The sequence below is a fragment of the Ovis aries genome, chromosome 8 (genome assembly GCF_016772045.2).
Source record: "Ovis aries strain OAR_USU_Benz2616 breed Rambouillet chromosome 8, ARS-UI_Ramb_v3.0, whole genome shotgun sequence".
Lineage (NCBI taxonomy): Eukaryota > Metazoa > Chordata > Mammalia > Artiodactyla > Bovidae > Ovis > Ovis aries.
In genome coordinates, this window is record NC_056061.1 from 52,622,320 (window position 1) to 52,647,647 (window position 25,328).

The window sequence follows — 25,328 nt, forward strand, 5'->3', positions numbered from 1 at the left end:
TCTCCAATTTTTCTATCTCTTCTTTTTTTTTTGATGTTCTTTCTCAAGCCTTTATTAAGTGTAGTAGAAAAGCTTTTGTATATATACCTATAAATACATATATATATTTTAGAAAACTTATGAATTTTTGCCTAACTAAAAAAATTATGACATTTTGATTCCACTTGTTTGACTTAGTATGTTGCTGCTGCTGCTACTAAGTCACTTCAGTCGTGTCCAACTCTGTGCAGCCGCAGAGACGGCAGCCCACCAGGCTCCCCCGTCCCTGGGATTCTCCAGGCAAGAACACTGGAGTGGGTTGCCATTTCCTTCTCCAATGCATGAAAGTGAAAAGTGAAAGTGAAGTTGCTCAGTCATGTCTGACTCTTAGCGACCCATGAACTACAGCCCACCAGGCTCCTCCGTCCATGGGATTTTCCAGGCAAGAGTACTGGAGTGGGGTGCCATTGCCTTCTCTGGACTTGGTATGAATAGAATGTTAAATTTCTAATTAAAGGGCTTCCCTGGTGGCTCAGACAGTAAAGAATCTGCCTGCAGTGTGGAAGACCTGGGTTCAATCCCTAGGTTGGGAAGATCCCCAGTATTCTTGTCTGGAGAATCTCCCAGGACAGAGGAGCCTGGCAGGCAACAGTCCATGGGGTCATAAAGACAGAGAGACTGGTGGTCTACAGTCCATGGGGTCTCAAAGAGTCTAAAAAATAGATAATGCAATAGGCAACAAAAGTTTACTGTATAACACAGGGAACTATAGTGAATATCTCATAATTATCTATGATGGAAAATAATTTCAAAAATAATATGTGTGTTTGTATAACTGAATCACCTTGCTGTGCATCTGAAACAACTGTACTTCAACAAAATATATATATATTAAAAAAAAGGTCAACATCTATGACCCTGAAATTATTTTTAATATCAGTTGGATTAATGATTCAAATTAGGAGACAAGTACCTTTCCCTTGCTCTGTTTTCTGAGCAGCATCTAATGCTTCTGTATCTTCCATTTCTAATTTTTAACTTTTAGGTAATTTGCTTTTTCACATGTTTGCTCAGCTGTTAGTTTAAGCCAAAACCTCTTCTTCCTGTCCCCTCATGCCTGTTAAATTAGGTATGCACATTCAGTACTGTGATGCTGTTTCCCACTGGGATCATTTCTTTCATGCATACTCAGCAGATTCTTAGGCATCCAGGTATTTCTCTAGAGGAGGAAAAATGTCTTCTGCCTTTTTCATTTCTTCATAAAAATTAATTATCTTTTCCCTTTGAGTCTGATAGATGGTTTGGGGTAAAAATTGGCTTATTTTAGCAGGCAAGGTTGTTTTCCTCAAGTCCTGCTGAACATTTCAGCCACTTAACTGTTAGTGATTCCGAACTGGTGGTATCCCCCACTTTTTAAATGTATTTGTCTATTTATTTATTCGCTGCATTGGGTCTTAGTTACAGCCTGTAGGATCTTCTGTGGTGGCGTACAGATTCTCTGGCTCTGGTGCACAGGCTCTGGAGTATGCAGGCTTCAGTAGTTAGAACGCTCAGGTTCTCTAGTTGTGGCACGTGGACTTGGTTGCCCTGCAGCATGTGGGATCTTAGTTCCCCGACCAGGAATCAGACCTATATCCCTTGCATTGCAAGGTGAATTCTTAACCACTGGACCTCCAGGGAAGTCTACTTCTTCACATTTTTGTTTTTAGTTTATTTAAGCAAATTTATTCCATCTTGGACAGGCTCCAAATAGCAGTGGTGACCTGGTGACCTGATGACCTGAAGCAGCAGGTGGAAAGCTCTTCCATTGTAAGGCATTCTTACATAATCACGTGTGATACTTGGCACCCTCTTACATTTACAGTTGAAACTAGTTCCTCAGAATTTTATACTATGCAATTTACAGATTATATAGAGAAAGAGGAGGCTGTATATATGCTCTTTTATCTTTAGGCATTAATTAATGGTTATAGGTATCAAGAGAACAGGACTCTGATCACCCTATTTCTCTTGTTTTTTTCTACTTGTCTATAATGCTTTTATTTCTTCTAATTTTGAAAATTCTACTGTTAATAATGAAAAGTACAAAATGACTAGGAAGATACTCATAAAAATCTTAGATAGTCATTGTCATTAGAGTCTTTGAATTTTTTTCCTCCAGAGTTTATCAGTTGATGGGACGAGAAGGAGGTTGGTAGGGAAGGAAAAGTGAACTGTGAGATGAGGTTCTCTGTTTTGGATAACTGGGTGACTGATCACACCACAGCACAGCAGCAGATACTGGGAGCAGAACAGCTTTTGTTGGGGAATGTAATTAATTCACTTGAGGATGTATTAAATGTGATTTGCTTACAGAACAGTCTACATGTCTGTTAGGAAGTTCAGTGTTCAGAAAAGAGATAGAAGATAGATTAAACAGAAGACACAGGTTTGGGAGTCAAATGTTTATAGGCAATTACTAAGCAAAGGGTGCTAATGAAATTATCCATCACCCCCCGCACCTCCCCACACACACACCCATAAAAAAGAGAAGTTTGAAAAAAGAGAGCTGATGATGGAGCCCTGAGATGAGCTATTAACCACAGAAGGTGTAAAGCATCCGTCAGAGCAGTGAGAACAAGAAGGTATACAGAGGAAACAGTCCCCAGAAAAAGAGCAGGGCCACATGTTATACAGAGGAGACAGGCCCCAGGGAAGGAGCAGGGCCACGTGTTATACAGAGGAGACGGGCCCCAGGGAAGGAGCAGGGCCGCGTGTTATACAGAGGAGACGGGCCCCAGGGAAGGAGCAGGGCCGCGTGTTATACAGAGGAGACGGGCCCCAGGGAAGGAGCAGGGCCATGTGTTATACAGAGGAGACGGGCCCCAGGGAAGGAGCAGGGCCGCGTGTTATACAGAGGAGACAGGCCCCAGGGAAGGAGCAGGGCCACGTGTCTCACAGGGCAAAGAAAAGTTTTCAGGCTGAAGAAAGTTAAGGCTGGATTTGTCTACTGGGAAGTTACTTTCTTTTTATTATAGCAGCTTTAGCAGGGTTTTGGAACACACTGGACTGCAAAGTTAGAGGACTGAACTTCAGTTGAAGAAATGAAGAATACTAGATGTTTGGTGGCTCAGGAAAACAGAGAGAGGCTGGGTGGGGGTGCGTGGAGCAGAGGAGAGACAGAATCCTTGAAAACTTTTTGTGTCAGTTTGAGAAATTTAGGAATAGTTTTCTCCAGTACAGAGAGGTTGTATAGGGTTAGTAGGCAGAGATGTTTTTACAGTTAGCCTGTCAGAACACATTTCAGCCTGCTGAAAGAGGCCCTGAGCCTGCTGAGATTCACGCTCGCAGGCTATGGCCACCCATTACTAAGGTTTGTATTTCACTCTGTATCATGTTAGCATTTTCCTGCAGCCTTGTTCATCATGCTTAACAGATTAAGGGGTGAACTTAGTGTTTTATATTTCTCATGTATTTGTGTGGTCATACTAGAGATTACATTTATCTCAACAGGCATTTCTTATGGACAAAGCAATAGTGACATTGAAGCTCTACATCAGGCTTATTGTCACATAGCCCATTCTTTGGGAGTTGCAGATGAACAAAGAACTGAGAGCAATGCAGCAGAAGATACCAAGAGCTCAACAAAAGATCATCTTCAAGAAAATGAAGGGTCCTCTAAAAACATCTCTACTACAGAGTCTGGTAAAAGCGTCTTTGTTTGAGCCTCTTTCCGAACTGTTTTCAGTATGGTATAATTTAAATACAATTGGCTGTGGTAATGATTTCTCAGTATCTGAATTTAAAAGTTTAAATAAATCTGGGAATTACCTTTTTAACTATAAAGTTAGCATCAAAAATAGGCTAAAATTTTAATTCCTCCTCTAATATGCTTTGACCAAATTAAGAAATCTCTTGATTATTTTCATATTTTTTTGTACTTTTCCATGAACATATACTAATGTTATTTTTTTTTAATGGAGAAAGTTTGAGGGGATCAACTAAATAAATAATGTTTGTAGATATATCCATACACCTATACTTGGAATGAAAGTAGATATATATTTCAAATATAAATACCAAAGATTTTTTTTGGTACAAATAAGTTTACAGTGGGAACCTGGGATGATTATATGTATCATTTTGTTAACTATGTCAATCAGAGAAAATGTGATTTTGGTGGTATTAGGCGTTAAAGTAAGCAATTTCCATAACCTTTTTGGTTGCTGTTTTAACTTTTGTTCCCTCAGATCTGCCCACAGTAGAGGAGCTGATGAAGCCTATCCGAATAGATTCCTTCGGGGTCAGTGGTTTTGATTTACAACCTGTCAGGTATGAGTTTCTTGGAATGGATCATGCAGGTTGGTTTGTTTGTTTATAGTTTTGTCACTGCAGACTTCTAGAATCATTTGTTCTACCAGTCTTTCCCATTGAGGGCAGGAGGAGAAGACGACGACAGAGGATGAGATGGTTAGATGGCGTCACCAACTCAATGGACATGAGTTTGGATAAACTCCAGGAGATGGTGATGGACAGGGAGGCCTGTTGTGCTGCATTTCACGGGGTTGCAAAGAGTTAGGCATGACTGAGCGACTGAACTGAACTGAACCATTCCTAGTGAATGGTTAATAGGTAGCTGGTATGAGTCTACCTGTGAGGCATTCCTGTTTTCTTTTCCTATTAATCTTTACTCAGTTTATCAAAATTCATCTAGTTCTAAAATAAAAAAATAAACAATTGCTACTAAAAAGTTGCTGCCATTAGATGGGTAGTCTTAAAGCTTTTCACTGAAAAATAAAATCCCTTCAGCTCTAAATATCTCAGGGACAGCTGATTCGAACACTGAGAGTGAACGTGAATTTTATTCTACATGTGAGTCATCTACTCGCTTCTTTATAAACCAGTAAATTCTGCACTGAGTTACAGACTAGCTGTCGTCTCCCAGGGTGAGATCTTGGGTCACAAGAGAAATGGGCTTCACAAAAATCGCCAGCTCCAGCATATTGTAATGACAGTTTTCAGGGCCTGGCTGCCATGCACCAGCACAGAGACTCATATCCCAGTCACCTTGTCGTAGGACAGCTTGGCATTCACGCAGCACCAGGAGAGCCACATCCGGTATCGTGAGATCTTCAGAACAAATAGGTCAGCATCTTTATCCCCACCATTCAAGTGATGCACCCGAAGTAAGCAGACGTAACTGGCAGAGCTCTCACAGGAACCAGACGATGATGATGACAGTAACAGCGAACATTTTAATCATGTGCTTACTGTGGGCTAGGTGCTGTACAAAGCTCTTTACCTATCAGACTTTATTTAATCTTATAGCAGTTCCATGAAGTCTAGTCCATTATCATCCTCATTTCATAGATAAGAAACTCGGGATTAAAGAGGTTAAATTAATTTCTCAAGATCGCATGGCCATGACCCCGGAACATACTCAGATTGTCGGGTTTTTATCTCCGTAAAATGTTTCTGTGAAAAGCCTGTCATCTGTTCATGTATTCACTTGTTCATTTATGTTTTAACAAACAAGTTTTTGAGCCCCTCCTTGAACTCCATCTTCATCATGTAAATCCACTTGCAGTGATTTCTTGGTCTTTTTCCTACATTTGTGCTAGTTGAGACAAAATTCAGTGTAGCTTATACTAAAACGTCTGGTTTTGTTGCTAAGTCATGTCCGACTCTTGTGACTCCATGGACTGTAGCTTGCCAGACTCCTCTGTCAATCGGATTTTTCAGACAAGAATACTGTAGTGGGTTGCCATTTCCTTCTCCAGGGGATCTTCCTGACCTTGGGTTGAACCCTGGTCTCCTACATTGCAGAAAGATTCTTTACTGACTGGGCTACTAGGGAAACCCATCTACTTGAATACTAAGTCTAGATTCTTCCACTGATCTGCAGTGCTAGTTAATAGTTTTAAAGGGCAGTTGTGCTCACATAATCATTGCTGTTTGGGGCTATGGTAGTATTACTGAATGCTCAAACTACCGCACAATTGCATTCATCTCACATGTTAGTAAAGTAATGCTCAAAATTCTCCAAGCCAGGCTTCAGCAATACGTGAACCGTGAACTTCCAGATGGTCAAGCTGGTTTTAGAAAAGGCAGAAGAACCAGAGATCAAATTGCCAACATCCGCTGGATCATGGAAAAAGCAAGAGAGTTCCAGAAAAACATCTATTTCTTCTTTATTGACTATGCCAAAGCCTTTGCCTGTGTGGATCACAATAAACTGTGGAAAATTCTGAAAGAGATGGGAATACCAGACCACCTGACCTGCCTCTTGAGAAACCTATATGCAGGTTAGGAAGCAACAGTTAGAACTGGACATGGAACAACAGACTGGTTCCAAATAGGAAAAGGAGTACATCAAGGCTGTATATTGTCACCCCGCTTATTTAACTTCTATGCAGAGTACATCCTGAGAAACGTTGGACTGGAAGAAGCACAAGCTGGAATCAAGATTGCCAGGAGAAATATCCATAACCTCAGATATGCAGATGACACCACCCTTATGGCAGGAAGTGAAGAGGAACTAAAAAGCCTCTTGATGAAAGTGAAAGAGGAGAGTGAAAAATTTGGCTTAAAGCTCAACATTCAGAAAACGAAGATCATGGCATCTGGTCCCATCACTTCATGGCAAATAGATGGGGAAACAGTGGAAACAGTGGCAGACTTTATTTTGGGAAGCTCCCAAATCACTGCAGATGGTGATTGCAGCCATGAAATTAAAAGACGCTTACTCCTTGGAAGGAAATTATGACCAACCTAGATAGCATATTGAAAAGCAGAGACACTACTTTGCCAACAAAGGTCTGTCTAGTCAAAGCTTTGGTTTTTCCAGTGGTCATGTATGGATGTGAGAGTTGGACTATGAAGAAGGCTGAGGCGCTGAACAATTGATGCTTTTGAACTGTGCCATTAGTTTTCTGAATGTTGAGCTTTACGCCAACTTTTTTCACTCTCCTCTTTCACTTCCTCGCTTTTTGCCCTAAGGGTGGTGGTGTCCGCGTATCTGATATTGCCGCATATCCGGCAATCTTGATTCCAGCTTGTGCTTCTTCAAGCCCAGCGTTTCTCATGATGTACTCTGCATAGAAGTTAAATAAGCAGGGAGACAATATACAGCCTTGATGTACTCCTTTTCCTATTTGGAAATAGTCTGTTGTTCCATGTCCAGTTCTAACTGTTGCTTCCTCACCTGCATACAGATTTCTCAAGAGACAGGTCAGGTAGGTGGTCTGGTATGCCCATCTCTTTCAGAATTTTCCACAGTTTATTTTGGATCCAAACAGTCAAAGGCTTTGGCATAGTTCATAAAGCAGAAACAGATATTTTCCTGGAACCCTCTTGCTTTTTCCATGATCCAGCAGATGTTGGCAATTTGATCTCTGGTTCCTCTGCCTTTTCTAAATCCAGCTTGAACATCTGGAATTTCACGGTTCATGTATTACTGAAGTCTGGCTTGGAGAATTTTAAGCATTACTTTACTAATGTGTGAGATGAGTACAATTGTGCAGTAGTTTGAGCATTCTTTGGCATTGCCTTTCTTTGAGATTGGAATGAAAACAGACCTTTTCCAGTCCTTTGGCCACTGCTGAGTTTACCAAATTTGCTGGCATATTGAGCACTTTCACAGCATCATCTTCTAGAATTTGAAATAGCTCCACTGGAATTCCATCACCTCCACTAGCTTTGTGTGTAGTGATGCTTCCTAAGGCCCACTTGACTTCACATTCTAGGATATCTGGCTCTAGGTAGCACCATTTTAGTAATGTGAATTCTAGTATGGAGTTTTGCATTTGTGTTTAAGAGCTGAAAAAAGTGTACTTACATTCAAGGCATAAGTATAAACCCTAGTATACTTATCAAAAAAACTTTTTATAGTAAACTAGGATAAGTAATTCTAGGCGCTATAACAACAGAAAAAATCCCTTGAAATTTTAATAGTTTAACATAATCAAAAATGAATTTCTTGTTCACAACATAATTCCGTGTGTCTCAGTGGAGTTGCGGTGGGACTGTCGTCCACAGTCATTTAGGGACCCAGGCTGTTTCAGTCATCAGCACACAGCTTTAAGTTTCTCTTGGCTTCATGTAAAGAGTCTATAAGGAGAGAAAAAAGATGGCACTTCCTTTTAACTGCCTCAACAGAAATGTTACATCACTTTAGTCCATATTCGGTTGGTAAGAACCAGCACCTCTAGCTAACAAGGTCCAAAAGGAATGGAAAATGTGGTTTGCTTGTGTACCCAGAGAGAAAGTAAATGCATTTGGTAGGCCTCTAGCGAATCTCCGCTTCTGTGAAATATCCATTCCACTCTTCATAGGAAGACCTACTTCACACAAAGACCTACTCAGCTCCTCCCCGGCAAATAGCCCAAAGTCTCATCTAGGACTGTATCCATCTGAAAGGCCAGTATTTCTTGGTGAAGCACAGGTTCACCAAGGTTCTCTGTCAGGTTTGAATGTAGCTCCTCATTGTCTGCTAATCAATGAATTAAAAAGAGAAGTTACTACTTCCTTACCCACACCCTTCCCATTCAGAATGGAAAAGTATGAGAAGAAAATATAGCCGTCAGTAATGCAACTTTGAAATCCACTGAAAGACCTTGTAAAGAATTTTCCTTAATTAGGCCATGATTCTGCTCTTAAGGCGGAACTACCAAGTAACTCTACTGTTTCATATAGCTCTTGGTTCCAATCCTTGAAGAATTTGTCTTGTATTTCATCACCATTGGCTTCAGCTGAAGTGGTTTTCAGTGGGAGGGTATGCCCTTCTTGGAGGAGGCACTCGTTTCTCCGTCTACTTTCTGCCTGCAGGTGGTTTAAGGCTCCCAAACAAGTCTCTAGCCTTTTTTCTTTTTTAAGTAGAGTTGTGGTTTCTTTGTCATTACAGTTCCTTCAGAAAGTTTATTAGGCTTCTGCTGTGCTTGGTTCCAGTTAGTCCCCTGTGCCAGTAACTACACTTAACATTCTTTGCTAGACAAAGGTTTTAGATCTGTTTTATGTCTGCTTCCTTATTCCCTCTGTTTTTTCTCTCTCAGTTGCAGCTGTCTGAATATATTATTAGGAACAATAACCTTAAGTTTGAAGATGACACTTAGAATATATGATATTTGCCAAGGGACTGAGTCACTCCTTTCAACCAAGGAGCTCTCATTGGTATCTTGCTTGTTCACAGCATCTTGTAATGCTGAATCTTACTGTTTGAGTTGAGACACGGAGAGTGAACCTAAGACACCTTAAATGTCCAGACTTTGTTCCCTCTGATTTCTTCTTAACAAACCAACCCATTCTATCTTGAAATTATTTTTTTCTCATAATATCTTGTCAAAAGTAGTCAGTGGTAGCTGGCACTTAAAAACTGCCTGTTCTCTCCTGCCATTTTCTCAGTACCCTCGACTGGGTAGCCGTGTGGTCTGCCTTATAAACTGTTGTAGGTGACAGTTTAGCAAACGTTCTGTTACCATCAAACATGGGTTGTTACCTCTCCAGCCTCTGTATCAGTTTCCTTGCCACCTAAAACCCAACGACTAAGCCTCCTATTTTAGATTCTTGTCATCATAGCACTCACATTCTAAAGATGAGAACTAGCGTCTGGCCCCATCTAGACTGAAAGCAGTGATGAAATGTAGTTCATTCGGTTCACAGCAAGAAAAGGGAACAATTATGAGGATAATCAGGTTACTTCTTTATTTCTTCAGTGTGTGTACTTAGTTGCTCAGTCATGTCTGGCTCTTAATGACCCCATGGACTGTAGCCCGCCAGGCTCCTCTGTTCATGGGGATCCTCCCATGAACATTCTCCAGGCAAGAATACTGGAGTGGGTTGCCATGCGCTCCTTCAGGGGATCTTACCAACCGAGGGGATCAAACCCAGGTCTCTGGCATTGCAGGCAGATTCTTTACCAGCTGAGCTACCAGGGAAGCCCAAGAATACTGGAATGGGAAGCCTATCCCTTCTCCAGGGGATCTTCCTCAGCTGAGAATTGAACCACGGTCTTCTGCATTGCAGGAGGGTTCTTTACCAGCTGAGCTACCAGGGAAGCTAGAAATGTATAAAATATTTTTCCTGCCTAAAATGCATGTTAACGTTATGAGCTATATTACAAAAAGGCCATTTAGAAATTCATTTTTAAATTTTTCTTGGACAAAAGCAATCTCAGTGTTGTTTGGTTTGTCTTTCCTTTGAAGTAGGTCTCAGAGTCAACCATGAAGTCCCTTACGCTGCCTTGAAATTATTATTTTAAACAATTATGTGATGCTGTGTAAGTTTACTGTCTTAACCAGAATTGTAAATAATATGTTTCACATTAATAACCTAATTTAAACATGTACAAATATTAAATATATTTAATATTATATGTTAATGTAAATATGTTTTTATATAATGTATATACACATATTAATAAAACTGATATTTGAGGACTTATATAGGGTTCATTCTCTGTATCCTGTTTTGTTTTATAGCTCTAAGAAACTGGCTGAGAATAAAGAAACTGAATTTGTTAGCCCTTTACCCCTTAAGATTAACCCAAATGTTGTATCTCAAGAACCACAAACTGTGAGCCAATTTTTGGACAAAAATGAAGAGAATGTAGTTTTAGAAAAGGCAACAAATGAAGTTACAGAAGATAACCATCCAAGAGTAAATCCTATGCAAGAACAAATAGATAAAATGTACCTTGATATTTTGAAGAAAAAAATATCTATTGGTCCTTCATTATTACTTCAGGATGACAAAACAAATAAGGTAAGTTTTTATAATTTGAATTGATTTGACATTCTGATAAATGAACTTACGTAAATACTGTTGAGAAGTATGTATTTCCTAAGCTAGTGGGATCGATTACATACTGACCTCCATGTAAATCCTGGACATCTTTGAGAAGTATCTATAATAACACTCTACGGTCCCCAAATTTGAAAATACCACTGTAGCATTAGCTCTCTTTTAGAAGCCATTCTTCATATTTTCATTTTTTTAGTAAACACAGTCTAGAGTTTGAGTAGCAGAAGAAAATTACGTGTACTCATCATTACTAGTGCTTTACAGTCGTCTAGTAGTCTCTGTTCTCCAAAAGTAGGCAAGTTGACATTTCGTATACATGCTGTTCACAGCTCTTGAGAAACCTACATTCCACTGTTCCTTTTTTCTCTGTTCTTGATTTAGTCTGATATAATCAGACCACGACCACAGCATTCCGTTTTTATTTTACAGTTTTGAGTTATGTGTTTACCGTGAACTATCACCTTACAGAATAAGGCAGGGTACTAATAAACTTTTACATTGAGAGATCTGGAGAAAAAAGATTTTTGTCATTTCAAAATTTGTTCTTCTCTGCTTTCCTCCATGTTCATTCATTGCTTTTGGCAGGCTTATTTTGTTTTATTATTTTGCTGTGTCTTACTCTTGATTTTGAAAATGTTGGTTCCAAATATTAAAATTCTGATGAATTTAATTTAGAGAACCTTAATGGTTTGCCTTCTATGAATTATGTTCTTTAGTTATCACTATGATTTTGCTACCTGTTAATCTTACTTGTAACTATAGTTGAAGTTTATTTAAGTACTAAAGAGTTTGTACTTGTATGCAGACTTTAAGATCTCAACTCGATTCTGGAGAAGAAGGGACTGTAACTAGTAAACAGCTACCATACAAGAAGGCCAAAAGTGCACCTCCTTTATTTAAAAGAAAACCCCAGAGTGGATTATATGCATCAGTTAGGAGTTCAGGGTATGGCAAACCCAGTTCACCATTCAAGACATTTTCTAATCTTGAAAAGAAAACTTCAAAGGACATCATGAAGAGCAAAAACTTGAGATCTATTCTTGCCTCAAATCAAAGCAGGAAAAAAGGTAATTATTCTATGCATATAGTATATTATTTTCCTTGTTCTCTTCTTTCCTTGTTTCCTTTCTCCTTCAATGAACTTTCCTTATTAATAGAAAAAAATGAATTTGACGGTATTACATTGCATTTCTGAAAGATTGAATTCTATTGAGTTCAGGAGGTTTTTCTTTATTAGTTCTAGGTCTTCCTGAAAGAAACCCAGAAAGTATAGGAAGTGAGTATAAGATAGGAGAATCCAACTCCTCATCTGGTTGGCTTTGTAATATTCAAAATGTTTGCCAGAGCAGAACTGTCAATTCAGAATCAAGTGGCAATGTCTAGATGAAGGTTGATCCAGAAAGAAATACCTGGGTATTTGTTCAGTATAGACTTGGAGAGTCAAGATGTTTTCTGGATCACAGAATGCCTACTTCTATACATCACAGTTCAGTTCAGTCGCTCAGTCGTGTCCAGCTCCTGTCCATCACCAACTCCCAGAGGTTGTTCAGACTCATGTCCATTGAGTCAGTGTTGCCATCCAACCATCTCATCCTCTGTTGCCCCCTACTCCTCCCACATCTCATCACAGTGCCTCCTAATCTAGTTATTTCCTAATCCAGTCCTTTTTTAATATGTTGGCAGTAGGCAAGGGTAATTTTCCACTTAGAAGCCCATGATGCTAGTAAAAGAAATAGAGATGTTTGACTTAGACCTACATTTCTGTTGCCTTTGGACTTCATTGGGGGAGGGAGAGCAATAGAGCCAGAAACATTTTGTCCTTTTCTGTGTGATTGAATTGAATAGGTGACCAGTTCCATCATTGTGACCTGGTAACAATAGTTGTCAGAGGAGAAATAACCTCGTTGGAAAATTTGCTTCTGCCTTAGTGTTTTCCCTTACCTTTCCCTGCAACTGTCAATTTCAGGACCACTTTGACTGTATTTAGAATTTTTTCAGCATCAAAGATTCTTTTCTTCTGTCTGTGCTCATGCATACTCACTGCAGAAACTCACGCATGTAAGCTGGAAAGGCTGGGGCTGACGCGTGTCAGCAGGGGAACAGCAGTCAGGGCGGGTCTTCTGGAGACACAGAATCGTAATTGCTGGCTTAAGGAAGCATCCTTTCCTCCTATTCTCAACCTGTGGACCTCTAGTCCCTTCCTCTAAGAAGTCTGGGGTCTCGTTTTCTCTTACTTTTCTGTGAAATGACTAGAAGGAAGAAGAAAGGCAAGCATGTGAACGAGCAAACAAAACATTTTATAAGAACAGATCACACTTCATAAGTTCTTTTAAAATAAATATTAGATTTAGTTTTACTTAAATCCGTAAGAAGAAAATGAAACTTCCTCCAAAGAAATATTATATCCCAGAAGATCGTTTTAATAAAATAGACTATGAAAACCCCTGAAAGGTTGCCAAAACTGTGTTGTTGTTTTTACCTACATTTTTCAATTCTATACATTATCAGTTTCCCTTCTATGAAATATGAGGTAATAAAACCCCCACTCACATCCCTGCTGCTCATTTTTGTTGGTTTTATTTTTAGTTGTTCAAGATGTATCTATTATATTCTCTCTAGCAACTAATTCCCCACAGCTTTTGAATGTTAGTCTTGGTTCTGGGTGTTAAAGGACCAGAATGCTTCTCACCAGTCCCTTAACCATCACTTTCTAGAATTATTTTGATTGGTTTCTTATTTGACTAAATTTTCTTAATCCATTGTTTTTTCAAGAAGGGCTCATAAGTTCCAAACACTGCACTTTTCACATTTGAATTTTATATCCAAGTAAATTTTCTTTCATGTATAAAGAGAAAAGATATTGAACTGTTACTGAAAATAATTACGTAGGGAGACCAAAATTAAGAACTCAGGAAAGAACAATTCTGGCATCAAAGCGCTGGCTGACTGCAGCTTGAGCAAGAACCACTTGTCACTCTTGACTGCCATGTCCTTGGAAGAATCACAACGCTAGCAGATCACACACCATCCATTGGCCATGTTAATGGACCTCCAGTGACTTGGAAGGTTTAATGCCTGCTTTTACAGTGACTCAAACTGCTTATGAACAGTGTAAGAAATTTTCTTCAGAAAACCTTCCACAACACACAGTCCAATTAAATATGATTACTACTATATGAGAAAAACTGGCATGCCTGGAAGAGAGTAGAAGGAAATCTCAGGGTGAGGTCCTGTTGGGGACTTCTTGTTTCTTTTGACTTTTCTATGTTTTCCAAACCTTTAATAACCATGTGTTTTAACTTCAATGAAAAAGTCAACCTTGCATTTAAAAAGTTAGCATCTTGAAGAAAGTATTTAAGTTTCAGATGTTTCATTTATATCTAAGGCAATCAAGTACATGTTTATGCAGTATTCAGTTCAGAATCTGTAATATTAAAATATGGGCCTGAGGATCTCTTCTTGGTATTTCTGTTAATTTTTTTTATTATGAACTGAATAACTTATTGGTCTTATAATTATTTCTTCTTTTTGTAAGATTTACAAGGTACCTTAAAAACTGAAAATTTGACCTGAATGTGTGTGTGTGTGTGTGTATAAACCACATGTTTTCTAATTTAATAAATGGGGTATTATAGCAGTTTTATCATTTTATTTTTAATCAGATTTTAAACTACTTGTTATGAGGTTAGCATGAAATTTATATTATTCCAGTGATACTATGTATTGATATACATTATTTATAAAAATTGTGCTTTGAAAGCATACTTTGAACTGAAATATTTCATTATCCAGCTGCTCTTTGATTCATTGTTTAAATACTTCTATTTGCTATTGCTATTTGCTATTGCTATTTAAAATGATAACTTATTGAAAAATAATAAAACCTGAAATTACCTTAATCCACATTCTCCTCACATTTATTGAGGACTGTCATTTAATATGAATCTTGGGTCAATGAGTGTTCTGTGTCAAATTGAATAGAATGTTGATTATGGGCTGAAATTCAAGTGCAATGAAACAGATGCCTTGCAGTGTTTGTTAGGCATTAGCCTCCTTTGAGATGCTCATTTGTCTTGGTGTCCTCATTGTATTAGTACTTGTTGTTAAATAATTGCCTGAATACACACTCAACATGGTTTGTATTTGTGGTGCTTTTATCCATTGTTCACAATATTTAGAAATCTTACCTGCAACAAAGCTGATCAAGCCTGCATCTTTGGGTAAACCAGCTCCCCAAACTGAAAGTTGGCTGGCTACTCCTAAGTCGTCGGAGGGCCCCACAGAAGCTGACTCCTGTGTTCAGTTTCAGAATGTAGGTATTAAATTTAAAAATAATACTCATACTGTTTTATGTTCTATATATATTGAAGCAATTGTAAAAAATGAAATATTTGAAATTTGTGTTGACGGATACTCATTACTTTTATTGAACATGTATTGATCTTCTTGATTAGTAGAATATTGTTAAATGTGTTTTTTTAATTTTTTGTGGGTGTTTTCCCCCTAACCACCTATGCTTGAATCTATTATGTAACTCTATATAATGAAGTAATGCTTTCATTAAAAGGATTCTTCAGGATACCATGGTGGTAACAAGGAGACAGAATTGCTTATGTTTAAAAGAGTTCAGGAAGCAGAGGAAAAATGGAAGGGTGCCCAAGCCCTAATTGAACAAATTAAAGTCACTTTCTCAGAAAAGGAGAAAGAGCTGGAAAATAAGATGGAGGAACTAAAGAGACAACAGGAAAAGGAACTCTTCAGGCTGAATCAAGACAATTATATTCTTCAAGCCAAGGTACTAGACACATTGTCCTATTTCTCCTTTTATTTATTAAAAAGAACTTGAACTCCTTGCTAAATGCATTGTTATTTTCTTGTCCCTGGGGCCTCTTGACTTGATATATTTGCTGCATAAACGTGAACATGGTTCCTGACAATGCTCTTTCTTACGAAAGAGCCTACATGAAATCCTTGGAGGGGAAATCAAAAGTTAAATTGGTTCGTTTTGATAGTTTTCTTGTTAGCAGTCCTTTTTGAAAACTTATCACTTGGTTCACTGTGACCTTCAGGGAAGACAACAGTTTCAGAAAGAAAGCTATAGAAGTTCTAGATTCAGGAAAGTAACACTGTGTAGCATTTCTGAGTTACTTCCACCATCAGAACCATCAGTACAAAGCATCACTGTAGTGAATTAATTGTAGTCGGTGCTATGATAATTCTAGTGTGCTTATAAGACAGTCTTATGTCTATACACCTGGTGTTTTCTGATGTTCTTCCTCACTTCTCACTGTATCATTTTCTTCCCCAAATGAAACAATACCTGCGTTTTCTCTAAGTTGAGTAGCTTTGAAGAATCAAACAAAAAACACAGGTGGTTGCATTTGGGAGAAACAACTGATCCTGTCACTGAAGAAAAATTGAAGCAAATCCAAAAAGAAATACAAGAACAAGAGATGCTTCTTCAAGGATATCAGCAGGTATGGCTCTTCAACACAAAGTTAAGTTTGTCTTGAGATTCTTTGATTTTAAAAATAAGGCCTTTAAAAATATTTCTGCGTCCATTTAACAGGTAATGGCAATGTAAGGAAGTAATAATTTGACTAGTCTGGGCATTTTTTATGGGGAGAATTAAAGTGGTTAAGAGCTTGGGTTCTGGATTCAAAAAAATCTGATTTTAGATTTTGCTTCACTACCTGCTCTATCAGTTCAGTTCAGTCGCTCAGTTGTGTCCGACTCTTTGAGACCCCATGAATCGCAGCACGCCAGGCCTCCCTGTCCGTCACCAACTCCTGGAGTTCACTCAGACTCACATCCATCGAGTCAGTGATGCCATCCAGCCATCTCATCCTCTGTCGTCCCCTTTTTCTCCTGCCCCCAATCCCTCCCAGCATCAGAGTCTTTTCCAGTGAGTCAACTCTTTGCATGAGGTGGCCAAAGGACTGGAGTTTCAGCTTTAGCAGCATTCCATCCAAAGAAATCCCAGGGCCAATCTCCTTCAGAATGGACTGGTTGGATCTCCTTGCAGTCCAAGGGAGTCTCAAGAGTCTTCTCCAACACCACAGTTCAAAAGCATCAATTCTTCGGCATTCAGCCTTCTTCACAGTCCAACTCTCAAATCCATACGTGACCGCAGGAAAAACCATAGCCTTGGCTAGACGGACCTTAGTGGGCAAAGTAATGTCTCTGCTTTTGAATATACTATCTAGGTTGGTCATAACTTTTCTTCCAAAGAGTAAGTGTCTTTTAATTTCATGGCTGCAATCACCATCTACAGTGATTTTGGAGCCCCCAAAAATAAAGTCTGACACTGTTTCCACTGTTTCCCCATCTATTTCCCATGAAGTGATGGGACCAGATGCCATGATCTTCGTTTTCTGAATGTTGAGCTTTAAGCCAACTGTCTCACTCTCCACTTTCACTTTCATCAAGAGGCTTTTTAGTTCCTTTTCACTTTCTGCCATAAGGGTGGTGTCATCTGCATATCTGAGGTTATTGATATTTCTCCCGGCAATTTTGATTCCAGCTTGTGTTTCTTCCAGTCCAGCATTTCTCATGATGTACTCTGCATAGAAGTTAAATAAGCAGGGTGACAATATACAGCCTTGACGTACTCCTTTTCATATTTGGAATCAGTCTGTTGTTCCATGTCCAGTTCTAACTGTTGCTTCCTGACCTGCATACAGATTTCTGAAGAGGCAGGTTAGGTGGTCTGGTATTCCCATCACTTTCAGAATTTTCCACAGTTTCTTGTGATCCATACAGTCAAAGGCTTTGGCATAGTCAATAAAGCAGAAATAGATGTTTTTCTGGAACTCTCTTGCTTTTCCATGATCCAGCGGATGTTGACAATTTGATCTCTGGTTCCTCTGCCTTTTCTAAAACCAGCTTGAACATCAGGGAGTTCACGGTTCACGTATTGCTGAAGCCTGGCTTGGAGAATTTTGAGCACTACTTTACTAGCACGTGAGATGAGTGCAATCGTTCAGTAGTTTGAGCATTCTTTGGCATTGCCTTTCTTTGGAATTGGAATGAAAACTGACCTTTTCCAGTCCCGTGGCCACTGCTGAGTTTTCCAAATGTGCTGGCATATTGAGTGCAGCACTTTCACAGCATCATCTTTCAGGATTTGAAGCAGCTCAACTGGAATTCCATCACCTCTACCAGCTTTGTTTGTAGCAATGCTTTCCAAGGCCCACTTGACTTCACATTCCAGGATGTCTGGCTCTAGATTAGTGATCATACCATCATGGTTATCTGGGTCGTTAAGATCTTTTTTGTACAGTTCTTCTGTGTATTCTTGCCACCTCTTCTTAATATCTTCTGCTTCTGTTAGGGCCATCTTTGCATGAAATGTTCCCTTGGTATCTCTAATTTTCTTGAAGAGATCTCTAGTCTTTCCCATTCTGTTCTTTTCCTCTATTTCTTTGCATTGATCGCTGAAGAAGGCTTTCTTATCTCTTCTTGCTATTCTCTGGAACTCTGCATTCAGATGCTTATATCTTTCCTTTTCTCCTTTGCTTTTCACCTCTCTTCTTTTCACAGCTATTTGTAAGGCCTCCCCAGCCAGCCATTTTGCTTTTTTGCATTTCTTTTCCATGGGGATGGTCTTGATCCCTGTCTCCTATACAGTGTCACGAACCTCATTCCATAGTTCATCAGGCACTCTATCTATCAGATCTAGGCCCTTAAATCTATTTCTCACTTCTACTGTATAATCATAAGGGATTTGATTTAGGTCATACCTGAATGGTCTAGCAGTTTTCCCTAGTTTCTTCAATTTGAGTCTGAATTTGGTAATAAGGAGTTCATGATCTGAGCCACAGTCAGCTCCTGGTCTTATTTTTGTTGACTGTATAGAGCTTCTCCATCTTTGGCTGCAAAGAATATAATCAATCTGATTTCGGTGTTGACCATCTGGTGATGTCCATATGTAGAGTCTTCTCTTGTCTTGTTGGAAAAGCGTGTTTGCTATGACCAGTGCATTTTCTTGGAAAAACAAATCACATTACCTCTGTCAGGCAGTTTCCTCATCTGTGAAATGAGGATAATAATACCTGTCTCACAATAGTTGTGAAATTAAAATAAGACTGCAGATCAACCTCTTCCTGCCTTCCACACAGTAACCAGTTAGTGCATGTTGTCCTGTTACTCATTCTAATAGTCAGATTTCCTTAGAAACTGTCTTTTTCTCCTTTGAAAATGAAACTGTTAGTCACTGAGTCATGTCCAACTCTTTCCAGCCCCAGGGATTGTAGCCTGTCAGGCTCCTTTGTCCTTGGGATTCTCCAGGCAAGAATACAGGAGTGGGTTGCCACTCCCTTCTCCAGGGGATCTTTCTTTTTTCCATAGATAATATTGGCTAGTTTTGATACTATATTGAGAACTGTAAATCTGAAATCAATTGCCAATGCCTTGAGAGTAAAAATAAAAAATGAATTAAATGGGAGAAAATGTGTGTTCTACAAAAGCCATACATTAGTTCTCTGTGGTAACGGAGTCTTGGTGGTGTTGACAGTCAGCCGGGGCAGGTTTGGGATGTTGCCGCATGAGACTTATCTTAGTTTCCTCCCTACCACTTTTTTTTTTTTTAACTTCTCTATCCTTTTCCTCTGTCTCATTCCTTTTTTCTCTTTTGACAACTGTAACCTAAGCATCCAGCCTCACAATAACAAGCATTTTCATTCTGGGGACATCCAAAGAAAGCATTACCACATCAGAAATTTTAGCTTTTCTTTTTACTATTTATTTATTTTTTCACTGGTCTCAGTTGGGGCACTCAGCACCTTTGACCTTCTCTGCAGCATGTGTGATCTTTAGTTGTGGCGTGTGAACTCTTCATTGCAGCCCGTGGAATCTAGTTCCCTGACCAGGGATTGAACCCAGGGCCCCTGTGTTGGGAACACAGGCAGAATCTTAACCACTGAACCACCTGAGAAGTCCCCAGATACTCCAGCTATAATTGAAATAGTATGGATTTTGCAGGATGCCCCACCCTGGAGTTAGTTAGAACCTTCCAAACCCTCCCTGTCTTTCTGAGCTTGGTATATACACAGCATAGGTTTTAAAGGAGGATTTCACAGGCCTATGATTTTGCCAACCACCCACTCCCATAAAGATAACATGAAATTGATGTGTCTATGTATGTATGTTTTTCTGAGTTTCATTAATTCTGCTGAAAATCAACTACAAACTGTGTGTCAGGCACTGGGCCCGACATGGTGAGACAGTTCATGGTTTTCATGAGATCCTCAGTGGTCCTTGGTTTTCATTAGTTTCTTGATTTTAAAGAGGTTAATAAGCCAGAGCATCTGAGCACAGATAGGTACTTTCCCCACTATCCTCACTGTTTGAGTCCCTCTTTCACGCAAGCCAGATGCTGTACTGAGCCTAGTCTATACACTCACTGCCCTGATCTTCTGGAAGCACCCAGTCTCTAACTCCCTGCTCACATAAAGTTCCAGAAACAAACATGGATACCCACTGTGGCTACGTCCAGTTATCTCACTGCAGAAAGGTGGGCCAAAACCAGGAAAAAGAGTATGCAGACAGCCCCAGACAGCACACAAGTCAGGATGTGGTTCTTCCTGCAGCCACTGGTCCCATCTACTCCCGTGAAATGCAGTACATTACTCTGATGGGCTCTTTGACTTTGGGAAATTTTTTTCAACTAATCATTTTGAACATTTTAGAAAGAACTGTTCTCGGTTTACAGATTTTCTTCTGCGACAGAAAGTTAGAAAAAGATTTTGCTTACTCAAAAACTGAAGAAAAGCCTTTAAAATTGCTTAAAGGATATAGCTTTTATAAGCAAATAAACTTACTATAGTACTACTGGTTTTTAACTAAAATGTAATTTTCTGTTTATAAAAAGGAAAATGAAAAATTGTATAATCAAGTAAAAGATCTCCAAGAACAAAACAAGAAAAATGAGGAGCGAATGTTCAAGGAAAACCAGAGTTTATTCAGTGAATTAGCTGCCTTAAAGTAAGTCCTTTTTAAATTCTTAAGATCAAATATACTTCGACTATTTCTAAGCGTTTTATTATTATATTAATAATACATTTAGTTATACTTAGAAATTTTAGAAGTTGTACACTGATTTAATCACAGTTTTGTAATTTTATATTTTTCATATTCAGTGGATTCTCTTTGGTGTTCAATAATCAGTACATACTTTAGTATTTTTAATAGATTGGTATTGGAGTTTCACATCGATTTCAGGAAACTGAATTATTCCTTTTAAACCTGAGATACTTAGATAATATAATAATAATAAATTACAGCATTATTTACTGTGTTAGGTCAGATTGCATACAAGTAGAGCTTGAGATGGGGATCTTTGTGAAGGTGCTTTCCTGGAAGATAACTCTTAGGAGAAGGGGCAAGAGAAGCGAGATGAGGTGAGGATGGGGGTGGATGGTGAGCAGGAAAATCAGTGAGACTGGGTTTCGGCTGGAGGCTGGCTTCATTCCACTCTCACCAGGACATGCAGGAGAACAGATTTCATTACATAGTTGGTCACTACTTGAGTCAAGTGGAGAACAGCCCATCAAGGCAGTCTGTCACTGGATGAAGTGGGCCCCAGGAAGCAGCTCTTGGGTATACTGTGGGGCAGGGGGCAGGAGCTGCTGTTTGGCAAGGAAATTTCTGCGGAGAAAGAGAACCTGGGAGTTATTACAACAAACATACCATGGCAGGCTGACAGAGCGCTGTGTCACTTAGGAACCAGTCATACTGCAGACTGTAAGGTCTTTGGGATGTCACTATGTCCATCTTTAATATACTAAGTGAAGGAGCTAAACCACCAAACATGGGCAGGCTAGGGTTCTGTCTTCTTTTAGGAAGTGACTGCCAGCTGTGCATCATTTCACCTACACACCTGAAATCTCAGATAGACCTACTATCCGAAGAAACGTCTTGGACTGTGAATGTCGTGTACATTGTGTTTATTTACATACTGCTTCCATTTTTTGGTAAGATAATCCAGGGCATAAGAGACAAGGCCGCTGTTAGCTCACACTGATCTTTCATGCACAGTAGAAAGAAGCACACCTTGAAGCAGACAAAGCTAGAAAGTACACAGGTTGGCAAGTTGAGGGCACTTTTGTATAAACTGGGGGTCACCCCTTTCTCCTGGTAAGTGTGACCCCCATGCCAAAGCTAATAATCTGCATAGTTCTGATGCCTCAGGGCTTCTACATCTGCTTTCTTCCCAGATGCTTCAATAAAATATTTATATGCTTCAATAAAACAATTATATTTATTTAAAATATTTAAAATTTTATATCTTATATTGCTTGGCTTCTAAAAGGGAAGATCTATTCCTGGCTCCAAACCTGAGGCTCTAAATGAATTTCCACAATGGAATAAATGGTTTCTTTAGACTTAGATGATCATATACAGATTCCTAAACTCCTTGTATAATGTTCTCTGGAAAAAGAAAAACTGACTTGAAGGAACCAATAGTAGATTGTATTTGGTTTTGTTTGTTAGTTTCCATGGGTATGATTGGCAATTTGTGTTTCTCAGAAAGGCGTCTAGAGTGATATGACAAGGAGTACAGAGCACCACAGGGGAAATGCAATGCAGTAAGTCTTTCCCAGACATTGATTTTCTTTTTTCTGAAAATTGGCAAGAAATATTTTTCTTTTACAAATACACCAATACTCTTATTAGAGTTTCAATTCTTTTAGATTATACATAAACATTTCCCTTAAAGTATACTCCGCTTCTAACATTTCAGTATTGTATTCTTTAGTGCAAATGAACTGTTTTATCTTCAGAGACTCAGTTTTGATGTGCAAGGGGTTTTTAATTTTTAAGAATCGAATATTTTGTACTGAAAGGAGGACATTGTAAACATGTATGTATTTGTTTTCAAAATAAATCAGAGAACAGGTGCACAGAAGTCGTTTCCTGTCTCAAGCAGTTGAAGATTCAGAGCCCACCAAAAATCAAAATTTTACAGATCTGTTAGCAGAACTACGGGCAGCACAGGTAAGGTACATAAGGATTTTAACCATTAGCAACAGGAAAGTGTGTTATAAAAATCCTTATGTGTGTAAAAAAGAAACATTTGTTTTTGTAACTTATGAATAAATCTGCTTATAAATTTCATACCAATTAAAAACTAGGAAATACCTAAGATTAGCGTTGAAATACCTGTAACCTCAATATAGAGGAAACGGTGTGATACTGGTTGCAGAAGGCATCTTTTATTATCCAGCCTCTCATCAGGCATTTATCATGTGGAGTCGTGTTAGAGGCAGAGCCTTGTTTAGGGAAGATCCCATGGAGGAGGGCATGGCAGCCCACTCCAGTATTCTTGCCTGGAGAATCCCATGGACAGAGGAGCTTGAGGGGCTACAGTCACCAATAGTTGGGTCAGCAATAGTTGGACACGACTGAAGTGGCTGAGCATGCATGCATGTACATACCTAACTTCAAAACAAATCAAAACAAACTCTTTGAAAATGGAGGGCTGAAATAGGAAAGCAATTTGAAAGTGATCATTCACCTTAAAAAGTGAGTTGCCTTTTCCTCAGTCTTCCTAAGTGGGCTGTACACTTATGAGGGGCTGAGACTATATCTGCAAGAATTTGTATCTGATATGCCTGACAGAGCGGTGAAATGCAATATCTGCTACATAATTTTTTTATTTTTACTGAATTGTACTATAAAGCATATGGCCTAGAATTTCCTAAAGCAGTGTTTACCAATGGGGAAAGTTTGAGAATTTAGGGCAGATTATTTCTGTCTGTAGCAGAACAGTGTCATGCATTGCTTGATTTTTATCACTCCTGTCACCAAGAACTATGCTTGTAGCACCCACCAGTCACTGTTACACTCAGAACCACTGCCACAGACAGTGCCTGTGGAAGGGCAGTTAGCTTTCCCCACTCCCTCCCATTAAGTACTTCGAATCTATTTCAACGATTATGCACATTAGAATAATTCCAACTGCATATCACTTTCTAATTAGAAATTTATTACATAAAGTTAGGCTACACAGAAATTTAAACATGCCATAGTTCAGTAATTGATGTTTGATAGGTTTTTGTAGTATATGAAATGTAGCTTCAAAGATGAGCCCATTAGAGAACTTCCTTAAGATACATGTGGGTACAGAATGATTAGATAGGTAAGCAGATAAATAGAAAGAATAAATGATTGGACACCTTCGCTTATCAGTGGGCCTCAAAAACTAGCAAGTTAAGAGAGAAATTGTTGTAGCTTATGAAGGCTTGGGAAAGCATCGTAAGGTTTCAACCACAGCATTAATTTCATTTGAAGGCTGTTATTAGTGACCTTTTAGAAGTGTGGTTTTGGACGCATTTTTGAACAAATGGGAAACCAAAACTGCCACTGAAATCACCAGAACATGCTGGCTAAAATATAATTAATATCTTGTAAATTACATAACCCAACTCTCAAGAAAGTAAAGTGAACTTCTGGGGTCAGAATAGAACAGGGATAGAGCTAGCAGTAAGCATTGCTCCTAGGCTGTCAGCTCAGTAACCATGAACCTTGAGTTTGAGCAACAAAGTGGAGATAGGACCCCAGGACTTCACAGGGCCATATCCTTCAGTAAAAAAGTGTTTTAGGAAAAAAATCCACCCACTTTCAGAAGGGACTGAAATGTCGAGAAAGCTCTCTCTTAGCTTGGTATCTATGGAAAGAGAAGGGGAAAAGATCTCATCTTCTGAGTGCTTTATTGATTATTCAATATAGATGTCATCCCTTCTCCTTTCATTTGTGTTTTAGTATTTGAATTGACACTACCTTCAAGGGTGGGTTGGGCTTCCCTCATAGCTCAGTTGGTAAAGAATCAGCCTGCAGTGCAGGAGACCCCGGTTCAATTCCTGGGTTGGGAAGATCTGCTGGAGAAGGGATAGGCTACCCACTCCAGTATTCTTGGGCTTCCCCTGTGGCTCAGCCAGTAAAGAATCTGCCTGCAATGTATGAGACCTGGGTTCGATCCCTGGGTTGGGAATGTCCCCAGGAGAAGGGAAAGGCTCCCCACTCCAGTATTCTGGCCTGGAGAATTCCATGGACTATACAGTCCATGGGGTTGCAAAGAGTCGGACACGACTAGGTGAGTTTCACTTTCACTTTCAAGGGTGGGTCATGCTCAATCGGGGAAAAAAAAAAACCACCATAAAACGACCCTCAGTCAGCAGTCATCTTAAGTGTGTCTAGAAGAAACATGTGCAAAACACTCTTAAGGGTGTCCACTCTTAACCCAGTTCACAAAGTATTGCTACAGATTAAGTCATGTTGACAGTACCCTTGCAGTGCAAAATTACAAAATCCAGGGAAACAACCCACCATGAGTAGGCATGGGGTGATTTAATAAACAGGATTAAAACCCCAATAGGATTATTGAGTAGACTGTAAATTAAATAGATTTTAAATGATTAAATATACAGAATAAGTGAGAAATTCAATGTGAGGAAGGAACAAAACAGACCAGGGAAATTCGGAGAAAAATGAAGAGAATAAGTAGATAAGTTAAATAGATGATCAGATGTAACTATGAAGAAAGTAGTCAACTGGAAGATAGATCTAAGAAA

General features: G+C 39.1%; 1 protein-coding gene across 7 annotated transcripts in view; it reads left to right on the forward strand.

The window, feature by feature from the left end:
- CEP162 (centrosomal protein 162) overlaps window positions 1-25,328 on the forward strand; it is a 95,469-nt gene that overhangs the window by 42,074 nt on the left and 28,067 nt on the right. For all 7 annotated transcript variants that reach the window (XM_060419237.1, XM_042253433.1, XM_042253434.2 and 4 more), the window contains 9 exons: window positions 3,472-3,663; window positions 4,209-4,290; window positions 10,434-10,716; window positions 11,561-11,822; window positions 14,934-15,067; window positions 15,323-15,550; window positions 16,092-16,232; window positions 20,627-20,739; window positions 22,647-22,752. In XM_060419237.1, coding sequence (XP_060275220.1) covers window positions 3,472-3,663; window positions 4,209-4,290; window positions 10,434-10,716; window positions 11,561-11,822; window positions 14,934-15,067; window positions 15,323-15,550; window positions 16,092-16,232; window positions 20,627-20,739; window positions 22,647-22,752 — 1,541 coding nt within the window. The remainder of the gene's footprint in view (window positions 1-3,471; window positions 3,664-4,208; window positions 4,291-10,433; window positions 10,717-11,560; window positions 11,823-14,933; window positions 15,068-15,322; window positions 15,551-16,091; window positions 16,233-20,626; window positions 20,740-22,646; window positions 22,753-25,328) is intronic.